This window comes from Pogonomyrmex barbatus, unplaced genomic scaffold (genome assembly GCF_055798465.1).
Source record: "Pogonomyrmex barbatus isolate J1 unplaced genomic scaffold, ASM5579846v1 scaffold1, whole genome shotgun sequence".
NCBI lineage: Eukaryota > Metazoa > Arthropoda > Insecta > Hymenoptera > Formicidae > Pogonomyrmex > Pogonomyrmex barbatus.
In genome coordinates this window covers 21,092,484-21,116,478 of record NW_028297098.1, presented here as the reverse complement: position 1 = coordinate 21,116,478, position 23,995 = coordinate 21,092,484, and the positions used below count along the sequence as shown (strand labels likewise).

The 23,995-nt window shown below is 40.1% G+C and overlaps 1 protein-coding gene across 1 annotated transcript in view; it reads left to right on the top strand.

Annotated features, from left to right (window-relative positions):
• The first annotated feature begins 493 nt into the window (after window positions 1-493).
• The window catches only part of LOC105426785 (uncharacterized), a 46,364-nt gene continuing 22,862 nt past the window's right edge, over window positions 494-23,995 (top strand). The window contains exons 1-2 of the mRNA XM_089085075.1: window positions 494-1,331; window positions 7,403-8,045. Of these exons, the coding sequence (XP_088941201.1) occupies window positions 7,830-8,045 (216 nt within the window). The 5' untranslated portion in view covers window positions 494-1,331; window positions 7,403-7,829. The remainder of the gene's footprint in view (window positions 1,332-7,402; window positions 8,046-23,995) is intronic.

Here is a 23,995-nt window from a genome sequence, read left to right as displayed (position 1 = left end):
CGCAATGTTAAATTGATAAAATTAGCGGCGTATAATTACAAGCTGAAACCTCTTTACAATTCGTAATTGTATAACAGTTAATTATTAAAAGCTCGTATAATGATACTAAAATTAATTAAAAGTTTAATTAAAAATGGAGAGAGAATATTACATCCACGTAAAAAATAAAATGTATGATTATATTACTTTACATGACTAAGCCAAAATAATTATAATTTCTATGTGTTTGCTATATTTTCATTACATAAGAGCTTTACCAAACTAATAAATTAAAACGCTGAAGTATTATAGAGATTAATAAATATCCAATTAACCATTATCTTTTCGAAATCTTAAAGTATGCATACAATTTTTATATAATATAATCAATAGGAAAAAATCAAACTTGCATTTTCCCATAAAACACTGTTATTCGCTCGATTGTTTTAGCGTGATTCCAAAACATATTCCAGAACAGCAGTTTCGAGCGATCGCGAGTCGATTACTCTTCAACGAGATGATTGTTCTTAACGAACGAAAATTCTCCAACAAGGAGATCAAATGCGAGATTGACGCGGTTGGAGCACACGCAGGCGAAGGCCCGAGGATTGCCTCGGTGGAGCGGCGCGGCGCGGCGCGGCGCGGCGCGGCACGACGCGTCGCGTCGCGACGCTCGGCACCGCGGCCTCCCTCAGTCAGCCCTGCGCCGTACGGGCGACGACCACGAGGGAAGAGGAAGCGCCGCCGCTTCTCGCCGTCGCGCGAGCCGACGCGACGCGACGACGAGCACCCGTCCGTCCGTCGAGAGCTTTAGTCCGCGTCCGCACGTCGACTGAAACACGCGACCCACGTCCATCCGGTGCAGTGTGCGCGGCTTCCCTCCTTCCTCCTGTCGCTCAAGCTTGTCCTGAGGAAACGGCCAGTCCTACCAGATCGGAGATAACACAGTCTCTTCGTTCCTCTCTCTATCGCCGTTCTCCCTTTTCTCTCTCTCTCTCTCTCTCTCTCTCTCTCTCTCTCTCTCTCTCTCTCTCTCTCTTCCTTCTGTCTCACGTTGTCCTACTCGCACCAGTTATCTGATACAATTCTTCTCGTTTCTCCTCCTTCAAGAGATGCTTCGCGATCCTTTCTGAGATAGATGGAGGAGAGAATGTTCCGGGCGCGTGGAAGGAGGATTAAGACCGCCGGAAATTCGGGATGTAATATCCGGCGGCCCTAGTTTCACGTACGGTGTGTGTGCGCGCCAGTCGGCTTTCCTGCCTTCGAAGTCGGAACAGCTTCGATACAAGCCAAAGTAACGAGAATCCCATTCGTGAGATTTTGGATTCAATCGGGGGATCTGCTTGACGAAGGTGCGTTTCCAGGGAATTTTATTGGTTAATTTTACTATTCGAGATAAAAGATAAAGTTATTCTGAACGATACTGCATGATCTGACATTTGATAATTTCTTTAAATCGCTATCAGGAAATCGAATGCAATATTGATCATTTTAAAAATACAAATATTATTCTACACATTCTAAAAATAAAAACTATTTTACAGTAAAAAATCATTTCTTTATTTAAATTTGTGAATTTATACCTCTCGTGAGATTAAAATCATATCGATTTAATCATTTACGTGTATATCAATCTTCAATAATTTTCTAAAATAAACTGCGATGAATACTTTTGTTATAATAAATTTGTATTATCCTTTCCATAAATCCAAAGATTCACTTTTTATAGTTTTAATTTATTTCTTTTTTATTCATTAAACGATTAGAAATAATTACTTGGATAGCAACGAAATTTTCGCGTAAAGAAGTCAAAAATAAAAAAATAATTATTTATAAGAAAATTATTTTTTTTTTTGCAATTCAATGGCTATATATTAATTTTTCAAATAAGAGAAAAGAGAATCAAGAATATCCATATCATTGTTTAGGGCTGCAAAAAATTTAAATAGTCCAATGTTCTCAACAGTTGCAAAGTATTGCGGAAAGTTCGCTCCGACGATGAAGATTATACGAAGTCTCTCATTACGAGGAAACTCTCCTGTTATCTTATGAAAAAATACTTATGAATGAATCATACTACCAATTCAAGAATTTTAAATTTAATAAGGAAGAAGTCTCATTGTTGTAAGGGTCGCAACAAGTTTAAATTCACCACGGCGTCCCGTTGAAGAGATATCGCGGAAGTTATCTGCCCGACAATGGCTACAAGAATATTCTCTCTCGTTCTCTCCTTCCGCACCCGCTTTCCCACGCACTTCTGCAGACCCCCGTACGCTGGCGGATGATTTTCCATCCACCCGTGTGACGCAACGCGACGCGACGCGACGCGACGCGACGCGAGGCAGAGAGGTTCGCCTCAAACTTTTCCGTAATGAGATTTCCCGGGGAACGAAGAGGGATTATGGCGCGAAGAGACTTTTTGCTCGTGTCGCCCGCGCGCGCATCACGGTCCCATATATCAAACTGTCGGCCGGGGATGTTGCAAGTGCATATGATACGTTCGGCTCCGTTAAGCGGCTTTTATTTCTTGCGGCGAGACCGCGGAAATTTGTATCGACGAGCCCCACAAAGTTTTTCCGCGCGCTTCGCAAACTGACATCGACGTCGAGTCGACATTTCAGCCCTAGATTAATTAATTAATGATTCAGCATCTTAAAATGAGCACTGAGAAATGATCACACTGAGAAATTAACACAGATTAATTGTAAGAAGTTACCGTGACTACAAAGCTAATGTTGAAGTGAACAATTTAGACAATTTTAGAAATTCCCATTTTCAGGAAATGCTTACTTCAACCTCTTCGATTCTTTCGCTTCTTCTCTGTTACGAGAAGCCGTGGCTCGTTGAAATTTTCGGAACGCTTGATTTTCGAGTGCACGTGCTTGTCGCTCGCTCACTCGCTCCTCGCTCGTCCCTCCTTCTTACGCGTATGTTACACGTCGCACATGTGCGATCGCCCCCCTCGCGAGTTTACATTAGCCTCCGCACGTCGGGCAGGCCGACTCGCGACTGTTTATTTGCCGCGATAATTATCGCGGGAGCTTTATAAGGTCCGGAAACGAGCTTGCACGCACGTGACTGCATTCGCGACGGGACCGGTTTGTTACAAAACTACTCGTCGAACTTATAAAGGGGACCGAAGCAACGGCGACGAGTTTAACGAGCGCACTTTCCATAGCCGTATAAACAGCGCGCGGAAAAAGCACGTAACAACGAGCCGCACTTGCGAAATATTCCGGCGAACTTTTTTCGCGAAAACTCATATGACGCGCGAATGTTATAACTTGCCGCGTTTTTTCGCACTTTTATTTCGCGCGCGCCGTGTCACCGCCGCTATAATCCGGGAATTAAATATAGAGAATCTAGAATTTGCCCTCGTTAGTTGCAATTTATTGAGCTGTCAAGCAATTAAAAATCACGATACTTTGTCATTTTCAATGTTTATATCCGTGATTTCCGGATATTTTAACTGCTCATATTTTTCATTTTTCAACATTATAATGTTGAATTAAGTATCTCCGGTCTTTAATATTATTCCAATTTCAACATATTTGGAAAAAGAATTTTTATATAAATAATCTTTTTTATATAAATATTTTCTTGTCAATTTTAACTTATTTCACTCATTAAAAATAACACTTTTATAACTTCACATATTTCCGTTTATATTTTCGCCATTTAATATTGTAACTTGTCACAAATGCCTGAATATCGAGAAAGTTTATTCGATAATGAAATTACTTTTTTCGAGAGTCATATCGATGATCGATTTGCACGATGCGTATCGATACCGAGGAAAGAGTTAATCTACGTTTTTACGAGTTTTACGTTCCTTGGATGTCACCTTTCGTCCGCAAGTTCCGTACAGCGATTTAATTAAACTCTCTCTGACCTGCCGCCGAAAAATCGATGCCGTCGCCGTTGATTTTACTAGCGGTTCCGCGAGACTCCGAACGAAGCAATTCCGGTGAGACCGGTCGAGTCGATTTAGCTCGTTCGTGCAGAAATCCGCGCCCGAACTAGTCAGCCGGTCCCGAAAAGTTGCGGATCGTAGGGAAAATTTGCAGTGACGGCAACGACAGCGACAAGGAATTGCTCCGAACTTATTCAATCGAACTAGTTCACGACAGAACAGAGCGCTCCGTCCTGTGGCAGCGATCGATATTAACTCCTTAAACAATAATCGAATAAATATGACGGTATCGCCGAAAGAAGGAAATTGTGTCGGCGTAGATATGTAATATCTGTAAAACAGGCATATCTGGAAAAAAAAGGAAAATTTGAATAAAAGAGAATTAGAGAGATAGGTACAATTATTATTATGTTCGTAATATTGTCTCGCACCTTTTTTGTTCCTTCTGTAAAAAATCCATCTGTAAAAAAACGGTAATTAATTCTTAGTAGTTATCATTAATTTCAGATTAGAAGTACGTAAGTGTAAAGGCATCTTAATATATCTCGTCGCTCATGTCCCCCTCTGTCACGATTCTCTGCATTTTGCATATCGCGTTATGTCAGAATAACGAGAACTTGGAATTACACTATGCTTTAGTGAGTAATCTATGACCACTCGGTCAGGAACGAAACGAGAGCAGGTTAAACTCTCAAGGGATAGCTCTAAGCCGGGAATGTCACGGTGAAAAATTGTTACATCAACGGACGAATGGGCCCTGGGAGAGAAAAGGAGAGAAAGAGGGGGGGAGGGAAACGGAAAAGTCAAAAAGTTACAAAGAAACGCACTCGTATACATCCGTCGAATTTAATTCTTCATGAGCCCGCATTTCTTACAACTTTCACAAAAACTGTTTCTTTCTGTTTGCGAAGGCACGTTTTGTAGGTACGTTACATATTTTAGTTGCATAGTTGCATAGATTTATTTAAACCCTATGACGCGAGATCCGCAGATTTCCATGAATATAGAAGCTCGCTTCCGTTTCATCCACCGGGAGCCATAAAATGTTTATCACCTGGAATTTCCCACGTCCCACGACTGATACTGGTTAACGATTCACAATGCTCTATCTCGGATTCGAAAAATCCACCGTTGTTGATCCTTTGTTCATCTCGTTGATAACACTAACGATTCTGTTTCAAAGGTGTCGATCCACAACGCGCAACTATTTTTTAATTTTCCAATCAATCGCTTTTCTCTTAGGACACGCCACCGAATGAGCATAAAAGATGAAGAATGAAGAATAAAAAGACGGAGTGAATCAAATTAATCGTAATTAATGTCAATTGAAAGCGAAAAATTTCCACTGCCGCGTTTAAGCTCGTTCGTTTCGCCTATTCCGCGCGTTTGACCGATTACAGGGGTTACCCTTTACAAGGCGTACCGGGTAACCCGAAAGTCTCTGCGAATGGCAGAGACCTCGGGCTACTCACGGGCTGTGCTTTATTAAACGGGGCTCGAGGCGACGTCATCTGGCATAACCGTAAAGCAAACTTATCGCGCGTCCTCTCGGCACCTCGGCGACCCGAGGACGGACAGGAATTAGATTCGAAACTGCGAGGAAACTGCGGAAAGTTCGGGCGAGTGTCTCTGCGAAAGTGCGTCTTCGGCTTTGTCTTGGAGAACGCGAAAGAGGCGTCTTCGCACCTTCGCCGGAAATACATATAAATCGCGACCGAATTAATCTCCTGGACTAATGCGACTGCATGCGGGACGACTTGGAAGTGTCACTGTATTTTTCCTCGCCGAGCTCGCCTACTCTTTTAACGAATATCTTCTTTTTTTTTCGCACCTCTCTTTTTCTTATCTTTAAATTCTTACGTAATTCTTCTGAATATTCTATGTATTCTTAAATGTAATTCGCACATTTATTTATTTGTATCATAATAAATGTAATGTTAAGAATCAGCGTGTACATATTTTTCAATCGTGATTCCTGTAATGAAATAAAAATTCGAATTCCTCGATGGATTTCTCTTGCCGATCTTTTATTGAGGAAAATGGAAGGTGGAAATTCTTCTTGCTATTTTCTGTAAGTCGAATGATGTTTGCACAGTATGCGACGCGTTTATTATCCAAGAGTAGGGGAGACACGGCGCAAATTTTCCATTCTTAAATTAGGTCGCGCATTCTGTGACTAACACACGGCCGACGACGACAACGACGACGTTTCTCATGAATTGCAAATTCCTGTGTTGTTTTTCTCATCTTTACGGCTTCACCATCCCCTCCCCTCCGCTCCACCGCCTACTTTAGTCAGTTTGCGTTTCGTTCGTTTTGTTTTGTCAGGAAATAAAACGTACGTCTCCACTGACAATTTCTCGGACGGCTCCGCGATGTAATCGAATGATTTGCATAGCATTACACGTGCAACATATCGTCGTATTAAAAAATCGCGAAATTAAAAGAGGTCTTTCTATTAATAACGTGATATTATTTCTTCCTAAATTAGGATAACCAATCTCCATATATTTCAGACAAGTATTATTATTAATATTTCTATTTAATTAAAATTGATGATATATTATCACAATTTTTATAATTTTTCGATATTATTCTGAAAAAAAATTAGTTACGATTCAAAATACGTCTATTTGTAAATTCTGTAATTTTTAAAATTTATCGAATTAATGTGACTTATCTTATCACCAATCTTAAGTATCCCGTTCTAGTTTCCTTTCTCTGTGGGGGACTCACCTCAAGATCTAAATAAATTATATCTATTTATCTCAGGTGGTCCTTAGAGAATTTCTATGGCGGGAGGAAATTCATCCGTCTACGGTGTCTATCCATCTATCCACCAATTTATCAACCTGCCGCGCTTTTTGCAACAGTCGTTAATTTAAGTCACGAGATCGAACGGCAAATCTAATGGCCGTTGATTTACGGGGAGCATGCTTTTTTTGGGGCGGTAATGGATCCGGCCGTAATTCGAAGCGACATGCACTCGGATTTAATCAGACAGATTTCTTCGAAAGTCTGAAAGCCCGACGACATCCGCGGTGGAACGAACGGCAGTTTCGCGCCGATATTCTGACTGTATTCGCCCTCTCCTTGACGTCCATTACATTTCGCAGTTTCGTCCTGATGTTCGCGAGAGAGCTCGGATTTAATCGACCTGTCTCCGAATAGTAACCTTGTCGTGTTTCATGAATGCATTTTGTTTGTTCGCACTGAAGGGTAGTCATTTTTAATTTCGAAGAAACATAAATGTTATATGTCATAATTTTTTTTTTATGAGAAATGATATATGTAGCGCAAACACGAAACTTGCATAATCTTCAGGATTCATGGCTGATGATTAATAATGTTTTGCTATTTACCTGCAATTTGTTACACTTTTTACGTGCTCAAGATAAGACAAATATATACGCTGGCACTTCGGAGATACAAACGAGAACATGTAGTTAAGAAGAACAAATCCATTCGCGCGTACAGTCATCTCTAATTGTCTTTGTTTTTTCTTTTCAGATCTCCAAAGTGGTCGCCGCCGAAAGCATCGATAGATAGTACAAGACTGATTACCAAATTTGCGCCACGTGATAACCATCGTCACTTTAGATTTGTTCCTTTTGTAAAATCTTCGATACGACGCATCAATACAAAGCAACGACGTAACTTTATCAGTAAAATTTCCAATCTCCGTTATAAGAATCTCAAACACGAAGTGTCTAAAATTATTTTGCGAGAGAGCGACAGGGAAAAAAGAGTTGGCGACAGACAGACAGACAGAGAGAGAGAGAGAGAGAGAGAGAGAGAGAGAGAAAGAGAGAGAGAGACACCATGAAGAAACTTGTCTCCAGCGGGACGAAGTGATCTTCGAAGAGACGAGGAAGAGAGGAGGGATTGGAAGCATTGGGTCGGACGAATCGGGCCGACAGCGGGCCCGATCAGTGTGATGGTCTCGGGGTGGTGCCCGTGCGTGCCACTGGGGCGTCGGCAATCGCCGGCCCAGCAGCAACAGCAACAGCAACAACAGCCGCCGTCGTCATCCAGGGCGCCGTTCACCGTCAGCGGCGCGACCGATCGCGCGGACATGGTGCAGATGTTTTACTACGAGAACCGCGGCAAGTGTTGCAAGAAGTTGCTCAGATACAACGGATATCCGAATAAGGTCAGACAATTTGCCATTGCGATGCTCACCTCGCCATAAGTTCCACCTGTTTACGTCGCTTTCTTTACGTCGCTCTGCAGGCTTTATTTGAAATAAAATTTTAATGAAGGAAAAAAATTTTATTACCAAAGAATAATCTTTTTTTTTTTTTTGTTGTTTAAATCCTTTCTCTCTCACATTTTATTATTTCATTATCTTTTTATTAGATTTTAATTAAGCTAACTTTTTTCTTATAATTTTGATTTATATACTTTTTTAATTATAATTAATTTGATAGAACACAGCTCGCGATATTCCGTGTTACACTTTATCGTGCGTACCTTTTTTAGAGTTTAAAATTGATAGTAACGCGAAAATTCTTTTGCGAATTTTGACAAGTAGTCGCAAGTGTTCTTTGAAGACGCGTCGAAGTAAATCTTAAAGCGCTCCATCTCTCTTCGAGGAGAGCATTAATTATTTGACGAGCACCTTGATGAGCTTTCTCTAGAAAGGCACTTAAACTATTCTCCGGAATAGTTCCTCGCGAAGACTTAATGTGCATGTCCTAGTAACCCGTTCATATTGCTATATGTACATAGAAGAATCTAGATAAGTACAATTATCAAGCTTTGTCTCTCTCTCTCTGCATTAGAGAACACATCTCGAGCACAATGCGATTGATTTACATCCATTGATTTGAAACTTACACCTTATGCAATCTTAAAAGCCAATTGAAAATACTAACTGTTCCTTATATCGCAATATCTTCAAAATATTTTAACGGTGATAACTTTGTAAGTTTTCAAATAAAATTGCTTGACAAAAGATATTAACCTATGCAAAAAAAATACGAGATTAGAATTCTTATGTCTTTTACGCGGATCACTTTTTATATTTTGTATTGGCGTATAAGAAACTAATACTTTCATGAAGATGTGATGTGATGTGTTCGTTTAGCCGTTGGTCTTTCCATTAACGGCTATCGACTTTTCCGTCCGCTTTTCTTAATTGGACGTGATTTTAATCACATTTGTAGAGAAGCAATCGTTCTGATCGCATTATATCGGAATCTCTGCGATAATTGACCTAACTAGATATAAATCTACCCACATATCCATTTATCTATCTAATGAAACTAACTCTCCATCCATCCATTTATCCGTATAATTAAACTGTCTATCTGTCGCTCGATTAAATCGAATTTTCTGACTAAGAAGATGCCTTTAAAGCGTTACATCCAAACTGAATTCTCCGGGTATTGTTGATTGTCAACTAAAGCTTATATTATAATATTATTTTCTTCGAAAGACATTAAATATAGTTATTGTTTATTTATAAACAATGTTTCTATTTAAACAATGCAAAAATAAAATAATTTCAAGTATAAAATAAAATAAAAGTCACATGGTAATGTTCTCGGTTGACTTGACACCCAAGACATTACTGTGTTTCCTGATATAAAATTCATAAAAACATCGTCAGGATGTTAAAGATATAAATAAATTTTCAATTTGTCAGAATAGAGGCGTAAATTGCAATTTATCTCAAGTGTTTCCTTTGACAGCCGATTTAGAAGATTTAGACAAAATGTGTCGCAAAACGATAAAAGTTTCGCAAAATGAATGTGGCCCAATGAACATTTCACGCTCTACAGCAAGTTCAGGATCTCCAAAATGCACCGACAAAACGGGATAGATAGAAGAATAAGAGAACGAGAGAGAGAGAGAGAGAGAGAGAGAGAGAGAGAGAGAGAGAGAGAGAGCCATTCCAAGTTCACCGCAAAGAAAGGGCGAAGTTTCCGAAAGCCCCCTGGGAAATAAATCGATTCGATATCTGAATAGCCATTACGCAGACGTGGCTTTGCGGAATAAAGAAAGCATAGCAAGGTGGACGGTGAGGGGAATAAGCGAGCCTCCTCGGGGGAGGAAGCGGACGGGATCTTATCCCGAGAACTAGGCTAATGCTCCGAGTTGGAAAACTCCGGGCTCGTATCGCCCGGAATTTTCTTTCAATAACCGAATTATTATTCATCGCGGTCATTTATTACTCGACTCGAAGTCGGCTCGCACGGTGTCATTTTTCCGCATCATCCGCGTCTTTGTGTTATTTTTTTTTTTCCGCAAACTATGGCGAGAGCCGGCGCGCACATGTCCCGGATTGGACAGCGTAGATAAATCTCCGCGAATTTCTTTCGCAATTCGGGAGGAAAAAGAAATGTTCGAAAAAACGAAATTTCAACGCTGTTGTCTGTCGATCGTTGATCGATCGCGGGAAACGACGCGACGCTTATCCCTCGTCGGAATTTTCAATTGATTTCTGAAATGAACGAAGGCGCGGCGCCAGCGCCCTCCCCCCTCGCGACCGACTCCCGGACGGATTTCTTATTTTCCGCCCTCGCTCGTTTTCTCGAAATATGCTTTCTCCTCCCGGTATATATCTTACGCATCAATCTTAGACATTACGCGAATGCTCGGGTACGGAGAATCTAAGAGTTATCCCAGGGCCAGAAATATGAGCGCGGTAAGTTCCCATTCCGTGGAGATATTCTTCCCAAATTCCGAATGCCATTCTTGCAGTACTTCGAAGACGAAGTATAAGTGGATTCCTGAGATATCGCCTTGTAGTTTTACGGCGTTATACGTTATACAATTGCTCGCGTCGATATATACGCCGGTCGTTTGTTATATTATTAATTTACACATCCAGCATCCTCTTTAAAAGATTTGAAGGAGGAAGATTTGATAGGAAGATCTAATAGTTTTGATAATGTGTGATTTATCTACATTTATATATGGAATATCTGATTACGAGAGTTATCTCGTCGAAATAACACAGACTAAGTGTTACTTCGGTTCACGCAAATATTATCTTACATCTCAACTGATTGATTCACCTAACTTCCTCGCCGCTATTCTCAACCGTCACGCTATCGTAACGTAAAAGCAATGTAACTCTAACAATAGTCGTCGAGTCTAATAATAACTAGACCGTAGGCACCCACGTCGTATACCTTTCCTCGCCAATATGTCATTGACGATAATGTCGCGGTTATTTTTACGCGCCCTTCGATTTAACGCGAGCTAAATGGTAAATCTAGGAGGCACTTGTGATCACGGAGAAGAAAAATGTTAGGGTCGACTGATCATTTGTAACAATAGAGAGTAAAATTTTTTAGAAAGTTGTTATAAATAAGAGATAGATTAGACAAGTTATCTGATAATCTTTTTCTTCTGAAATTTTAACAAACATCAAATTACAATACAACAATGTAAAAGTTATATTTCAATATTTACAAATTTTGGCGCAAAATTTCGTCTTTAGATATTCTGATCTAGATTAAATTCTCCAAGATTCATCAGGTTTTACTTTTTGGAATGAACAATTATTTAATCCTTCTAGAAAATAGCAGCTATGTTACCCTTTGAAATATTTTTCTAAACAAAAAAGATTTAGCAGCTTTAGGAGTTCCATAATGCCAGGCGTCTACGTAATTTATTCTCGCAAAAACTTGAAGGACCTTTTGGAAATGTCTGATCGAGGGGGGGAAATGATACGATAAAGAAAGAAAGTAGCATGCAGTGATGCTCCACTGATTTTAATCCATCACGCTCGACATACCGGTGATTAACGAGCGTGTCACACTGGTTCTCTCGGGGTTTGCGACTTAACGCGCGCTGACACGTGTTTCGTTAGCGGCGATGGCTGCGGCATCGACTTCACCGAGAAGGTATCCTCGCGACGTCTATCGCCCGCTGATTAATCGCCTCAATTCACCCGTTTCGCGGATGATCAATGTACATTTCGTAGGCAATGGGCGAAAGTACAATCATCCTCTCGCGCATTGTCTGACATTCGAACAACGGTAATTAACGACTGTTCGCGGACAGTCGTGTTCTCCGTGATCGTTATTTCGCTCAAGGGAACTCTTTAGCATTGTCTCTTTCGGATTAGCCACAATATATTGTACATACAGGAGAGAAAAAGAGAGAAAAGAGAGAAAAACGAGAGAGAGAGAGAGAGAGAGAGAGAGATAATTTCGAAAAGATTAATATAATAAGCTTGCAGAAAATCTAAATTTTTGTTTATATAATACGATATTAATTAAAATTAATCGTGGGCTTTTTTAAAGTTTATTTTAGAAAAATGATAAAATTGTAGTACATATTAATTACTCGCGTAGAGAATAAGGAAAGAGTAAAGTGATGTACACCTATGTACTCGTTTTTTTATTCCCTGGAATAAAAAAATAATACTTCACTTCGCGTTCGCGAGAAAAAACGAGCTCGCTTAGCTTATAACGCGACTGCGCGTTATCTATTTGTTCCTGTTAAAAGTTAATTAGCGAACCCGGCGAAATTGCCCGGAGAGATCCGGGACGGGAAAAACAGCGAGGGATCCAGGAAAATATATCTTTCCGCGAGAAATCTCTACTGCGCGAGATTGAATGAATCGCTATTAAAAGCGCGCGCGCTCGCGCTTATGGAATTATCCGTAAATACGAGCGAGACACCGAGGACGACGGGATAAAGACCGAAATATATTGTATGGCGTCGCTATTAAAGGCGCTCTCTCTCTCTCTCTCTCTCTCTCTCTCTCTCTCTCTCTCTCTCTCTCTCTCTCTCTCTCTCCTCGCGGCGAATAAAATTATCCATGAGTGCACATTCTTTCGCGAGTGCGCATGCACACGCAAGTGTCAGAGGGGCACTTTGTCACGAATGCACGGTTGCAGTCACACTCGTGAAGAGGCGGCGCGATTACAATTTACCCGCCGGTAGCGCCGTCGTCGTATATCTTCGGCGACGTTCTCTTCCCGCTTTCTTCTTCTTCTTCTTCTTCTTCTTCTTCTTCCTTCTTCTTCCTTTTTTTTCCCCCTTTTCCTCTCATCCACGGGAAATTTACGCGATTCGGGAATAAACGCGGGAATCGCACGCGACAAACGAGTTTCCTCGTGGCCTTTGAAAGTCGACCGAGCGACAAAGAGTGATTCAAATTAATAAAGTGGGGACGCAAAGCGAGCGATTTTCGAACGAAGTAGTCTTCTCGCGAACGGCTCTTCGACGAGAGTATAATTGCTTTTTAACAAGCGCGTCCGGGATTCCAGTACGCTCATTATGGCCGGGGGTGTCCTTTATCTCCTTTCTGCGCGTGGATATGCGATTATATGGATTATATAATGACGAGAACGTCACGATATATTCAATAATTGCTTGGTTAGTAATTCTTCTGAAAAACAAAACTCTTCGATCGATGACCAAAAAGCATCAGCGAGAATTTTAAACATGCCGAGCTACATGTATATAATAATTAACATTCTTTTAATTATAATGTTAGATTAATTAAACATATAATTTGCATACATGTGCATACGAATTATTAAACACATAATATGCAATATTTTTCAAGCGAATAATTGGCCAACTTTGTTAATTTAATTGTATATTTCTCGCAAATGTAATCGTTGATTTTAGATATTTAATGAAAATGTTATTGTACGTAATGTTTTTTAAGATATAATATTTCTATTTATCGATTGATAACGAGCAATCAATGTATTTTTTCGAATATACAGTCACAAAAGCAGCTATTAACAAAGTTGTTTGTTCACGATTGGTCGCGATTTGGAGGAAACATGTCGGGGCCTTCGCAAAATTTCGTCGATGCGATAGTCACGTTTTCGCGAGCCATTATTATGCATTATCGATCGTTATCGCGCAACAATACCGCGAAAGCAAAACGGCGTACATACAAGCTGCGCAACGCAGCGCACCGGAATTAAACTCGCCGTGACGAAATAAAATCGCGTGGTGGACGATGCGCGATTAGATGTCAGAGAAGGAGGGAAAGGAAGAGAGGCCAAAGCCAGCCACCGTTGCCTCCGTTGAAAGAGAGTCAGCCTGGGAACAAAAGAGGCGAAAGGGCCGACGAGGGTGGTCGGGAGCGGGGTGGCAGGGAGGGCGGCCGAGTGAATACGTATGTATACGGGGGAGAAAAACGCAAACGGTGAGAACGGTGGTGGCGAGGATGGAAGAGGGAGAAACACAGGGAAAGAGAGAGAGAGAGAGAGAGAGAGAGAGAGAGAGAGAGAGAGAGAGAGAGAGAGAGAGAGAGAGAGAGAGAGAGAGAGATGGAGCGATGGTGAAAGGGAGGGAAGAGAAGGTCGAGGGAGGGAAGGAGGGTGAGGAGGGAATCGCGGAAAAGTGGCAGGAGGGTGGATATTCCAGGCTGCACCCCCGTGGCAGCGGTCCCAGCGTATCGCCATGGCAACCGACCCTGAAACACCCTCCGGCCATCGCACTACCATCGCATCGGAGAGAGCTTCGCTTTCCGATGGCAGTAATAATGTATCCTCGCTCTCGCCGTACTCGCTGTACTCTCGCGCCCGTTGTTGATGTAGGTCGCAGGACGCGGTGCATACCGCGCGCGCGGGGGCGCGATACACGCAGCCGTTCCCCCTCCCCCCCCCCCGAGACGTCCTTGCAGGCGGGTGACAGCGAGCTTGCCGCGTTGTTCCTGAACCACCACGATATCGCGTGCACCGCGAGATAAAAACGCGCTGTACGACCGTATGTATCTTCGTATCTTCGCACGATGAGATGTGCATTCCACTCTCGGGATGTCTCTCGGAGTCCGGCAGCCCCTCTGTCAATAACTTATCGTTCGATCGATTTAGAATCGATCGATAAGTTCCGTAGATCGTAGTTCTGAGAATAATAAATTTCTGTTAAATTTGGAAATTCTAGGAAGACGCGATTAAACGACAAGATTTCCGATAGAATCTTGACTCGCGACTTTAATTATTAAGATATTTAATTTACGACTAATGATTGAGAATCTTACTTATTAATGTAACTATTAAAGTCCTCCTCGCCAAAGAAAAATTGATTTTAAATAATCTATTTCCAGAATCCGTGATCCGATATATAGATATCGGAGATATTTTTTATAGGCGAAAATTTATTTTAATTAATTGAAATGAACGAAAGGCGATTCTTATAATAATCCCCAAAGTTAAAATAATATTGGTTTAATTATTAAGAATACCTTGCTCTCCTATGTTCCGCAAACACGCATGTTACGACTCTCGGTAAGGAGGCAACTCCTGCGTTTACGAAATTGCATAGGCACCGATACTTTTTCGCGTTTCGCCATATGGGACATAGAGCCCCAAAAGAGGGAAGAGATACGACCGCCGTACTGCCATTAAGGTAATACGGACAAACTGCGCAGCGTTGTAATAATAACGTAATGGCTTGTGACGATACGATCTCGTGTGAATTTACCATGTGCCGCCTAAGTCCCATAATCGCGGGATCCGCCATTGTCTTCGCGACCGGGAGAACGAGAACGACAATAAGCTTTCATGCTGATTGCCTGGGCTCAGGAATGCGAGTTTTTCAACGTATCGAATTATTGAGTTTCCTCGCCTATTCCCTCCGCTAGTTCCCCCGCTCCCTCTGGTACACTGCATAATTTCACTATACACCCGTGGGGAAAGAACGCGCTTCCATCTCTTTAATTAAAAAGCACTGTTCCCCCTTCCTTCCTTGAGCGAAGCTTTACGGAATTTGACTCTGTCAACGTTGAAAGATATTTATTTCACTCCTATTCTTCTTAAGAAATGAATAGTAAAATGGGGCACAAGTCCGTGTTTTCAGCGGCGATGTAACGGTCGGTCCTCCATCGATCCTCTCCGGTACGCAACAATAACGTTTTATTGCGATTGCACCACTGATCGATCCCCGAGGATAGATTTACTGCCTGTGGGTATAGATCGGAATTTATGTCGGTGTAGCGGTCGAGAAACCGCGAACGGAGTCGCTGGTCTCCGAAGGTTTGCAGCTCGCTGCAGCTCACAGTTATTTCACTTCGAGCGATCGAGAGGAAAATCTGAACGATAATAACGAACCGTCGCAAGCGGCTATAAATAAGAATTGCCTCCCGATTCATTTATAACCTTTTAATTTGCGTACAATTTTTTTTTTTTTATTGAATATTCATATACTTATAATCGAGTGGCTACTGAATTTTATTGTAACTTTAGGAATTTACGTCGAAAGTATTCTAGTTCTAGAAGTATAGTTTTTAGAAGTCCATTGGATTAGGGAAGTCTAACAATGTTTTTTAAAAAAATTCCTCTCCCGGAGTATCCTTTCGTGCCGAGAGAAAATTAGTACATTTAGTAAAACGAGATTAATATAGTGCATGTACCGCAGAGATCTAATATTACAGGATTGTGGCGCGAGTCGCTTATCGCGCTCCATACCCCGTGCCATTCCCTCAGGACAAAAGCGAGAGCCAGACAATCTCGCGCAACATACGTTCGCTTTAAATATTATTACGTATTATTACGTATTACGTTATTATGATTCTGACGGACGTATCGTTAGTCTTAAACAGAACGTTCTATATGCCGCGCGCTTTTGCAGCATGTCGCGGATTCCACTTCTCAATTCGAATTATGCAAAACGCGTCGAGGAAAAGTAGCGCGTGTAGTTCGCTTCGCCGCGCGCGAGTAACCGTGTGATATTACGGAATATTACTAGGGGAAAGTCGGTGGGTGCGAGCCATCCGGGGTGAGTTGGCCCGCGACGTCTTTATGGCTTCAAGGGCCGTGAAATCACGTTTATTCGGTGTCTTCGGTTAATGAACGAAGTTAAACGGATAAAGCGAACGAAATTTATTTTTAATCAATAAAAATGTATTTCTTTACATTAAAATCAAATTTATAAAAATATTCCATGCATTTTTCTATACATTTCTGCCGGATAAATTTCTCGCTTTAATAACCTAAGTCTTATTATCCCTCTGCTATTATTTTAGACTTCTTTGAATATAAACCGCTTCATGAAGAGAAAACAATCGCTCCATGACAAAAGAGCCTTTACCCTAAAATCTGAACATTACGATAAAAGACAAGGCTGCACAGATAAGAAAAAAAAAAGAAGCGAAAAGAGAAACAAAGAACGAAGAGAAGAAACAAAGAACGAAGAGAAGAAAAGAAAATGCTGCTTGAAGAAAAGCAGCACCTTTGCGCATTTACCGATGTATCACAGCGAGAGTGGGGTCGGCGTTTTTAATTGACGCCACTTGTTTCTAACGAGCCTCCCTTGTTTAAGCCTCTTATCCGCACTCAAACCACTATTCTTTCCTCGAGTGACGCATTCAAATAAGTTAAAAAACAAAAACGTGGCCCTTTAAGCATTAAACATACTATTGAACTACTACTCCAATGCACCAACAATTATTTATTACATTAAAAATATTAAACAAATCTTATTTTACTTACATATTTAAATTACTTACATATTTAAATTAATTTATTACTTAAGATATAATAAATAAGTTATTAGTATGCATTATTACTTTATTTCAATTTATATACGATCTATATAATTTTATTATTGTTTTATTATTGTTTTATTATTGTTTATACTTACATTATTGTACTTTATTATTATTAGAATAAAATATGCAGTAATATTAAATAAATCCAAAGTAAATATTTTTACAACAAATTAACACCGGATAATATCTTTAATTTATCGTATAGCGAAGTATCTCACAGATGTTGATTTATCTTTCTTTGTTTTCTCGTCGGCTGCTATCCTCTCGATCATCCTCACGTTTTATCCTCAGGTTTCCAGTTTGAAGAGGGGCTGCGACGTTTCCACGTCGGCCATTGTGTCCTTTAATTTACGAGGCACCATCGAGTATGCCTCGTATGCAGAAAGCGAGTACGTGAAGGCGTCGCATGACAGCCTGTGAGTTAGGCTGACAATTTATGTCCATTATGAAGATTCATAAAAAGTAAGAGATAAACCTCGCGAAAAGTGTTTTAGCGTATTAATGTCAATTTTTTTTTACAAACGTTACAATCTTCATGTCTGTCATTGTTCAGAGACCGGAAAAATTTATGCGATTCAATCGATAATTACGTGTCCATAGACATTTTGTTTCGATATATTCATCAAAATTTAAAGCATTGCGAACAATAAATTCAGCGTTTCTGTTTTTTCTGACACAAGAAGTGCAAAGTAATGTTCGATATATAGTCAGTATATAACGAGACAGAGGTCCTGGTAAAACTCAATTGCTACTGGTTTTAATAGATCATTAAACTGGACCGAGCACACGGTCGAAGTGTGAATTTCACGGATAACAACTGGATATACTAGGTACACTGTGCCGCGCTTAATTGTTCCGTGATGTGCTTTTTCGATTAACAGACTGTGCTGTTTTCACGGAAAAATTGCGTTACGGCAACAAAAAAAAAAAAATATCCCGAAAGCGTAATTTTTGGGAGAATTATCATTAATTATCATGAAATTATTTTCTGAAATTATTTTATAACAATTCAGAAAGGAAATATATATTAAGTTGATTAAATTATAGTTCAAACTACGTTAGAAGAGAATATTTTAATAAATTGGTCTTTAATTATACAAGAAAGTATTATAATAGATCATGAACAAATCTGAGAAGATCGCATTAATATCCAATTGACGGAGATCTTTATAAAATGTTTTATTAAAGGAATGCTATTGTCGAATTCATTGGGCGCACGTTAGCCATATATTAGCCGTATTCGTGATAAGTATCGGCGAGAGAGTAAATTCGCTCCGTGCAAATGAGCGGCCGGGAAACAGCAATTTCTCAAGACGTAAATGGGAAACTTCGCGAGAAGGACTGGAAAAGGAAAAGAGAAACGAGATGGTGGCAACAGGATTGATTGAAATCGATGCCGTGGAAATCTTCGGATTTCTGTCAGGAAGCCATTCTCCATTGAGAGAGACAGAGAGAGAGAGAGAGAGAGAGAGAGAGAGAGGGGAGGGGAGAATTGTTCACGAAAGTAACTTGCTAGGGTGTCTATAGCTCGAAGAGTACATTAAATCGAGGGAGACTGATTCGAAATGCTGATAAAACGTAGCGAGATGTGCAAGCTACGTTTCGCTTGTCATTCCACCGGTGAACTATCGACGAGGAATCCATTTAAGATCAGCAATTCAGTGGCAGACAACATGTTCACGTTTTCCAAATTCCCAAATGCATTAAAAGAAGTAATTTCTCTATTTCCTGAAAATTCAAAACTCCTAATATTATGATACAATTCTGTGTCACACAAAATATAATCTTTATATTATGTTTATATAATGTTATCGGAATTTACTAAATTATGTATCTATATACACGGAAAGAACACTTTTGCTGGAAAAATTTGCTCTAAAAATTTGACCAGATACAGATCTGAAAATAATTTTGTTGGCTCATCAGAATTATTTTGTAGAACACTTAAACATGATGATAATACTGTAAAAATGTTTGCTATTCTAACAATCAATTTGAACATCGTATATAATAATTTTAAAGGCCCAACAAAATCGTTTTCAGATTTGTATTTAGCCAAATTTTTAGATTTGCCAGCAAAAGTGTTCTTTCCGTGTGTATATATATATATATTTATATATATATATAAAAGTGTTCCGTGTGTATGTATATGTATATATATATATACACATACATACACACGGAACACTTTTATATATATATATATATATATATATATATATATATATATATATACACAAGTACACATACAAATATACATGTAATAAATGTATATATATAGATATATAATATTTCATGTACTTTTAAAAATTGATACTTTATTTTTCAAGATAAAAATCACGAATTATTTTTAAATGTCTCATTGTATCTAATTAGATGCTTGCTAAAGCGAGTAACAACGTTTGGGTCGACATAGTGCGATTTCTGGTATATCTACGGGAAAAAAGCCGGATTTAATCCTGATATATATTTATCGGTCAGAACCATCGTTCGCCCGCACCGTGTCGTTTCATTGGCCTTTTTCCGGAACGAACCTAACCCGGAAAATTCTCTCGGCACTTTGTCTTCGAGGCGTGAGTCACCTGCCCGCACGTGAGAAACAAAACGAAACGACCGGTAAACCTCGAAGAACAGGCAGGATAACGCCGAAATGGCGTAATCCGCACTGAGACTGCCATAAGAAACACGAAAACGTGACTGCTGCCCCTTGTAAAAAGCCCCTTTCGTATGCTGATATATTATCCTATATCTGAAATCCATCCATTATTCTATATTTAGAATTAATTTATTGTCGACCGATAGCAATCGATAATTTCATGCCATTTCATTTTTATATCTCTATTTATAATTAATAAAATATTCTATTTTAAAATGAAACAGAAATTTGAGAATTTTTCAGATATAAAGATAAATATTTACAAAGAACATCCATTTTTCAAAACTTTCTTATATGTTATATAATATTTATAAATTTTTATATTTCGAAATATGCTTTGGTACATGATAAAAGTATTTTTGCTGTTTCGAAATATATAAAAATTTGATCAGATCTGAAAATAATCTTATTTAGTCATGAAAATAATTATAATATAGAATATTCAAATTGATTGTTAAAATATTAAAAATTTTTGCAATATTATCATAATGTTTAATCATCTTACTTAATAAATTTGATAGTCCAATGAAATTATTCGAATCTGCATTTGGTGTCAACGATTTTTCGAAATTTTTTTAGATATTTCAACAAAATCATTTTTTTACGTATTAGCATTCGTCTATGCTGTACATATGAACTCGCGTAGTTTCTAGTCAAAGTTTCTATTGTTGCTTCGCACTTCGGCTAATTCCTTGGCCAAACTCGAATTACAATGTACGTGCATGTCCCCGAGAAAGCTCGGTACAGGTGCTCAGTGGAATTTAGTTGGTACAGGCGGAATATCATATTCTCCTTTGTCAGTGGGAAAGGAAACCGGGGGGGGGGAGAGGGTTGCAACAACGTTATTTGCATGCATTCGACGGCGTCATCACCGGCCCAGCACGTCCTCCAGCGAAACTTGCCGGAGTCGTCGTCGCATGATCTCACTAAGTGACGCGACGATCTTTGCATGTCTACTGCGACATGCTCGCAGACACCGATAATTCCGTACCACCGACACACAGCGCGAACTGCAAACTCGACGTGACATTGGTAATCATGGTTGCGTGGAGTTTGTCTCTCTCGTTCTCTCTCTCTTTGGACTACTATGTTGTGGATTATCGCTCTCCCCGGAGACAACATCCCTTGACAAATGGTCCTTTTGCTCTTGATCCTCATGCAGCGTGTCGGTCCTGTGTAATACTGACGCGTGCGTCTGATCGATGCTGATGGAAGATATTAAAGAATCCGAGACGTTATCAGACGTTTTGAGAGATTTGAAGATTAACATCGATATTCGCAAATATAATTGATGTATTTTTTGACGAGTCGCATTAAGAAAAATTAGCTCCCATTTCATTTCCTTGCAAATTTGGAAAAAATATTTTTTTCGAGATTGATCTCTTCTTTTAAATTGCTCCTAAAAAGTATTATACGTAACGCGTTAATATAATATATTATATTAATTATTATATTATATTATATTATATTATATTATATTATATTATAGTGTACATTATTGTGTTAGTCTAAAGGATAAAATTCTTCGTTCATCGGCGTAATCAATACTCTCTAATCAATACTCTCACAGGTGCAGTGGACGTTTATAATGTCTAAAAGGGAAACGTTCGCCATCCGCCTCGAATTACGAGGCGAGCGAATCACGGCAAGTGCGATATCGGGTGTCCTACGGATGCTTGGACATTGTGCGGACGATATATCGATGCGAGGTTTCACCGGTCCCCGGCATCCGCAGCTACAATTCGAGATCGTCGACCGCATTCACATTCGGATTTAGGGGCACCGAGGGTTTCCCGTGATTCGCACAATTTGTTAATCCTTTGTAACTTAATCCGATTTTAAACATACGCTTTTTGTGGCTTTGCTTTCTTCCTTCAATATATATTACTTATATGAAATTGCAATTGTAATTATTGCAATTTCTATTTTTAAAAATCGATTATTTCAATTTTTTCTGGATTATTTCAAGTATTTAAAAGTTTTAAAAATTTTCAAATGAAAATAGTCCCTAACGTCGATGAGACTTCGTTGAATAAAATATGTATTAATTTAATCAGCAATTAGATAAAAATGTTATTAAGTAATAAGGAAAATGATATCCTAAATTTAACAACTTCCAGCTCTATCGTAATGATTCTCTGAACACTTAACAAGTGCGTGCGTGCAAAAATGCAAATTAGGTAACTACTCGAGTCGCCCCTGGGCATTATCGATAATGGCATTGAGTGGTCCTACAATAACTGAAATGAATAAACGATATCGTGCGTACGGCATATGTAATAACTTGCTAATACACATCGCTGAGTTTCGACGAGAACGCGGAAATAGGTTGAACAAATTTGGCGACGTGAACGACGATGCGTATATGGCAGTGTAACGAACCGAATAATCACGTTAATACATTAATCATGCCCCCTAATTAATGGGATTCAAAAGCTACATGTCGTTCACAAAATATACACTATTCTCCGCTGTGGATTAAACGATTTATCAAAATCACTGGAAAATTATCATAAAGTTTCAGCGTCGAACTATTCTCCGATTTTATCAGAAAAAAAAGCCAACATAAATAAACTAAACGAGTCAGTACTGAAGTTTTAAATAGAAAATATAAGAGCTGTCTCCATGTGTAACTATACTTTCCATGAAATAAAATTGTACCTATAAATTGGCAATGGAGAAATAAAATCATGAAGTGTTCTAAACGCTTATTTCGATACTACGTTGGACGATTCTCCGCTCGCAATAAAGGTAAAGGACGGTTCGGTGCACCCACACACAGGATGCAATGTGTAATCTAGAAAATCGCATCTATATCCTCGTAAAGGAGGATCGTAAATGTAATCGGTCTTCACGTGTGACCGATTTCTCTTGACGGATTACCGGATTAATCATCAGGCTCCAGTTGCTCGCGCGACTTGATGCAGATGTACGACGCAGTAGCGGCACGTCCCACGATCGCAATTCGCAATCAGCTAATCCCAGACGGAATTTAGGTGCCAGCGCAATTCGCCCGGTCACGGAGAAAGCTGTCCGATACTTCATTCTGACAAGCAGATGGACCGAATCAGCGCGGCGCGCCGCGCCATCGCGATACGTCGAATCGCCGCTTCTCGAAGGACAATGACGTTTATCGTCAGCCTATCGATTTTACGTCCGCAGTCCATTAACCCGAGATTGGATCTCCGCGATCACTGCCCACGTTCACTTCCTCGATAACTACGAACGTACACAATCGGTGGAAACTTCTTGCCCGTATGTTACCGCATTATACTCGATAATCGATCAGCGATATTAACGGGTAGCAGAAATTTAATCAAGTTTCACCATCAACTTTCGCGATCGCGGTAACGATTAAACGTAATACAGACAACTCGAGCTCGCGCGTCACGAAAATCACAACAAGATCGACGAGATAATTTTTTTTCGCAAATATTTGACAATGCGTAATTTCCTCGGTAAGGACGACTGCGACTTAATAATAAATTAAACCCTCAGCGGTCCTCTGAAATCGAAGCATCGCTTCGCTCTGAGAGACACTGGGCGCAAAGAAACGTATATAGAGCCATAATCGTGGAGACGAGGAGAGACGCACGAGGAGAGACGCAGCGTGGCGGGGGGGGGGGGGGATGGGAAGGGATTATGGCGGGGCAATGGACCGGACTACCGGATTATCGGGGAAAACCGGCATCCCCTATGCGCAGCGCGCGGCCAACGCGGTCGCACGAATGGCGAAACGCGGGCTATCGTTCACCGATGGCGATTCATCCTCGCCTCGCTTGCGAAACTGCGGCCACGCTTCGGCGGTCGCGCCGCCGTGCCGCTCGTGCGTCCGAAAGCGGATTTTCCGAAATTAAGGCGAGCACGATACGACGGCAGTGAGCCGTGCACGATAAAGCTGCCGTAGCTGCATTCGCGCGATACCTTTGACACTTGACAACCCTAGCACAAATTGATATTAGATTCGACA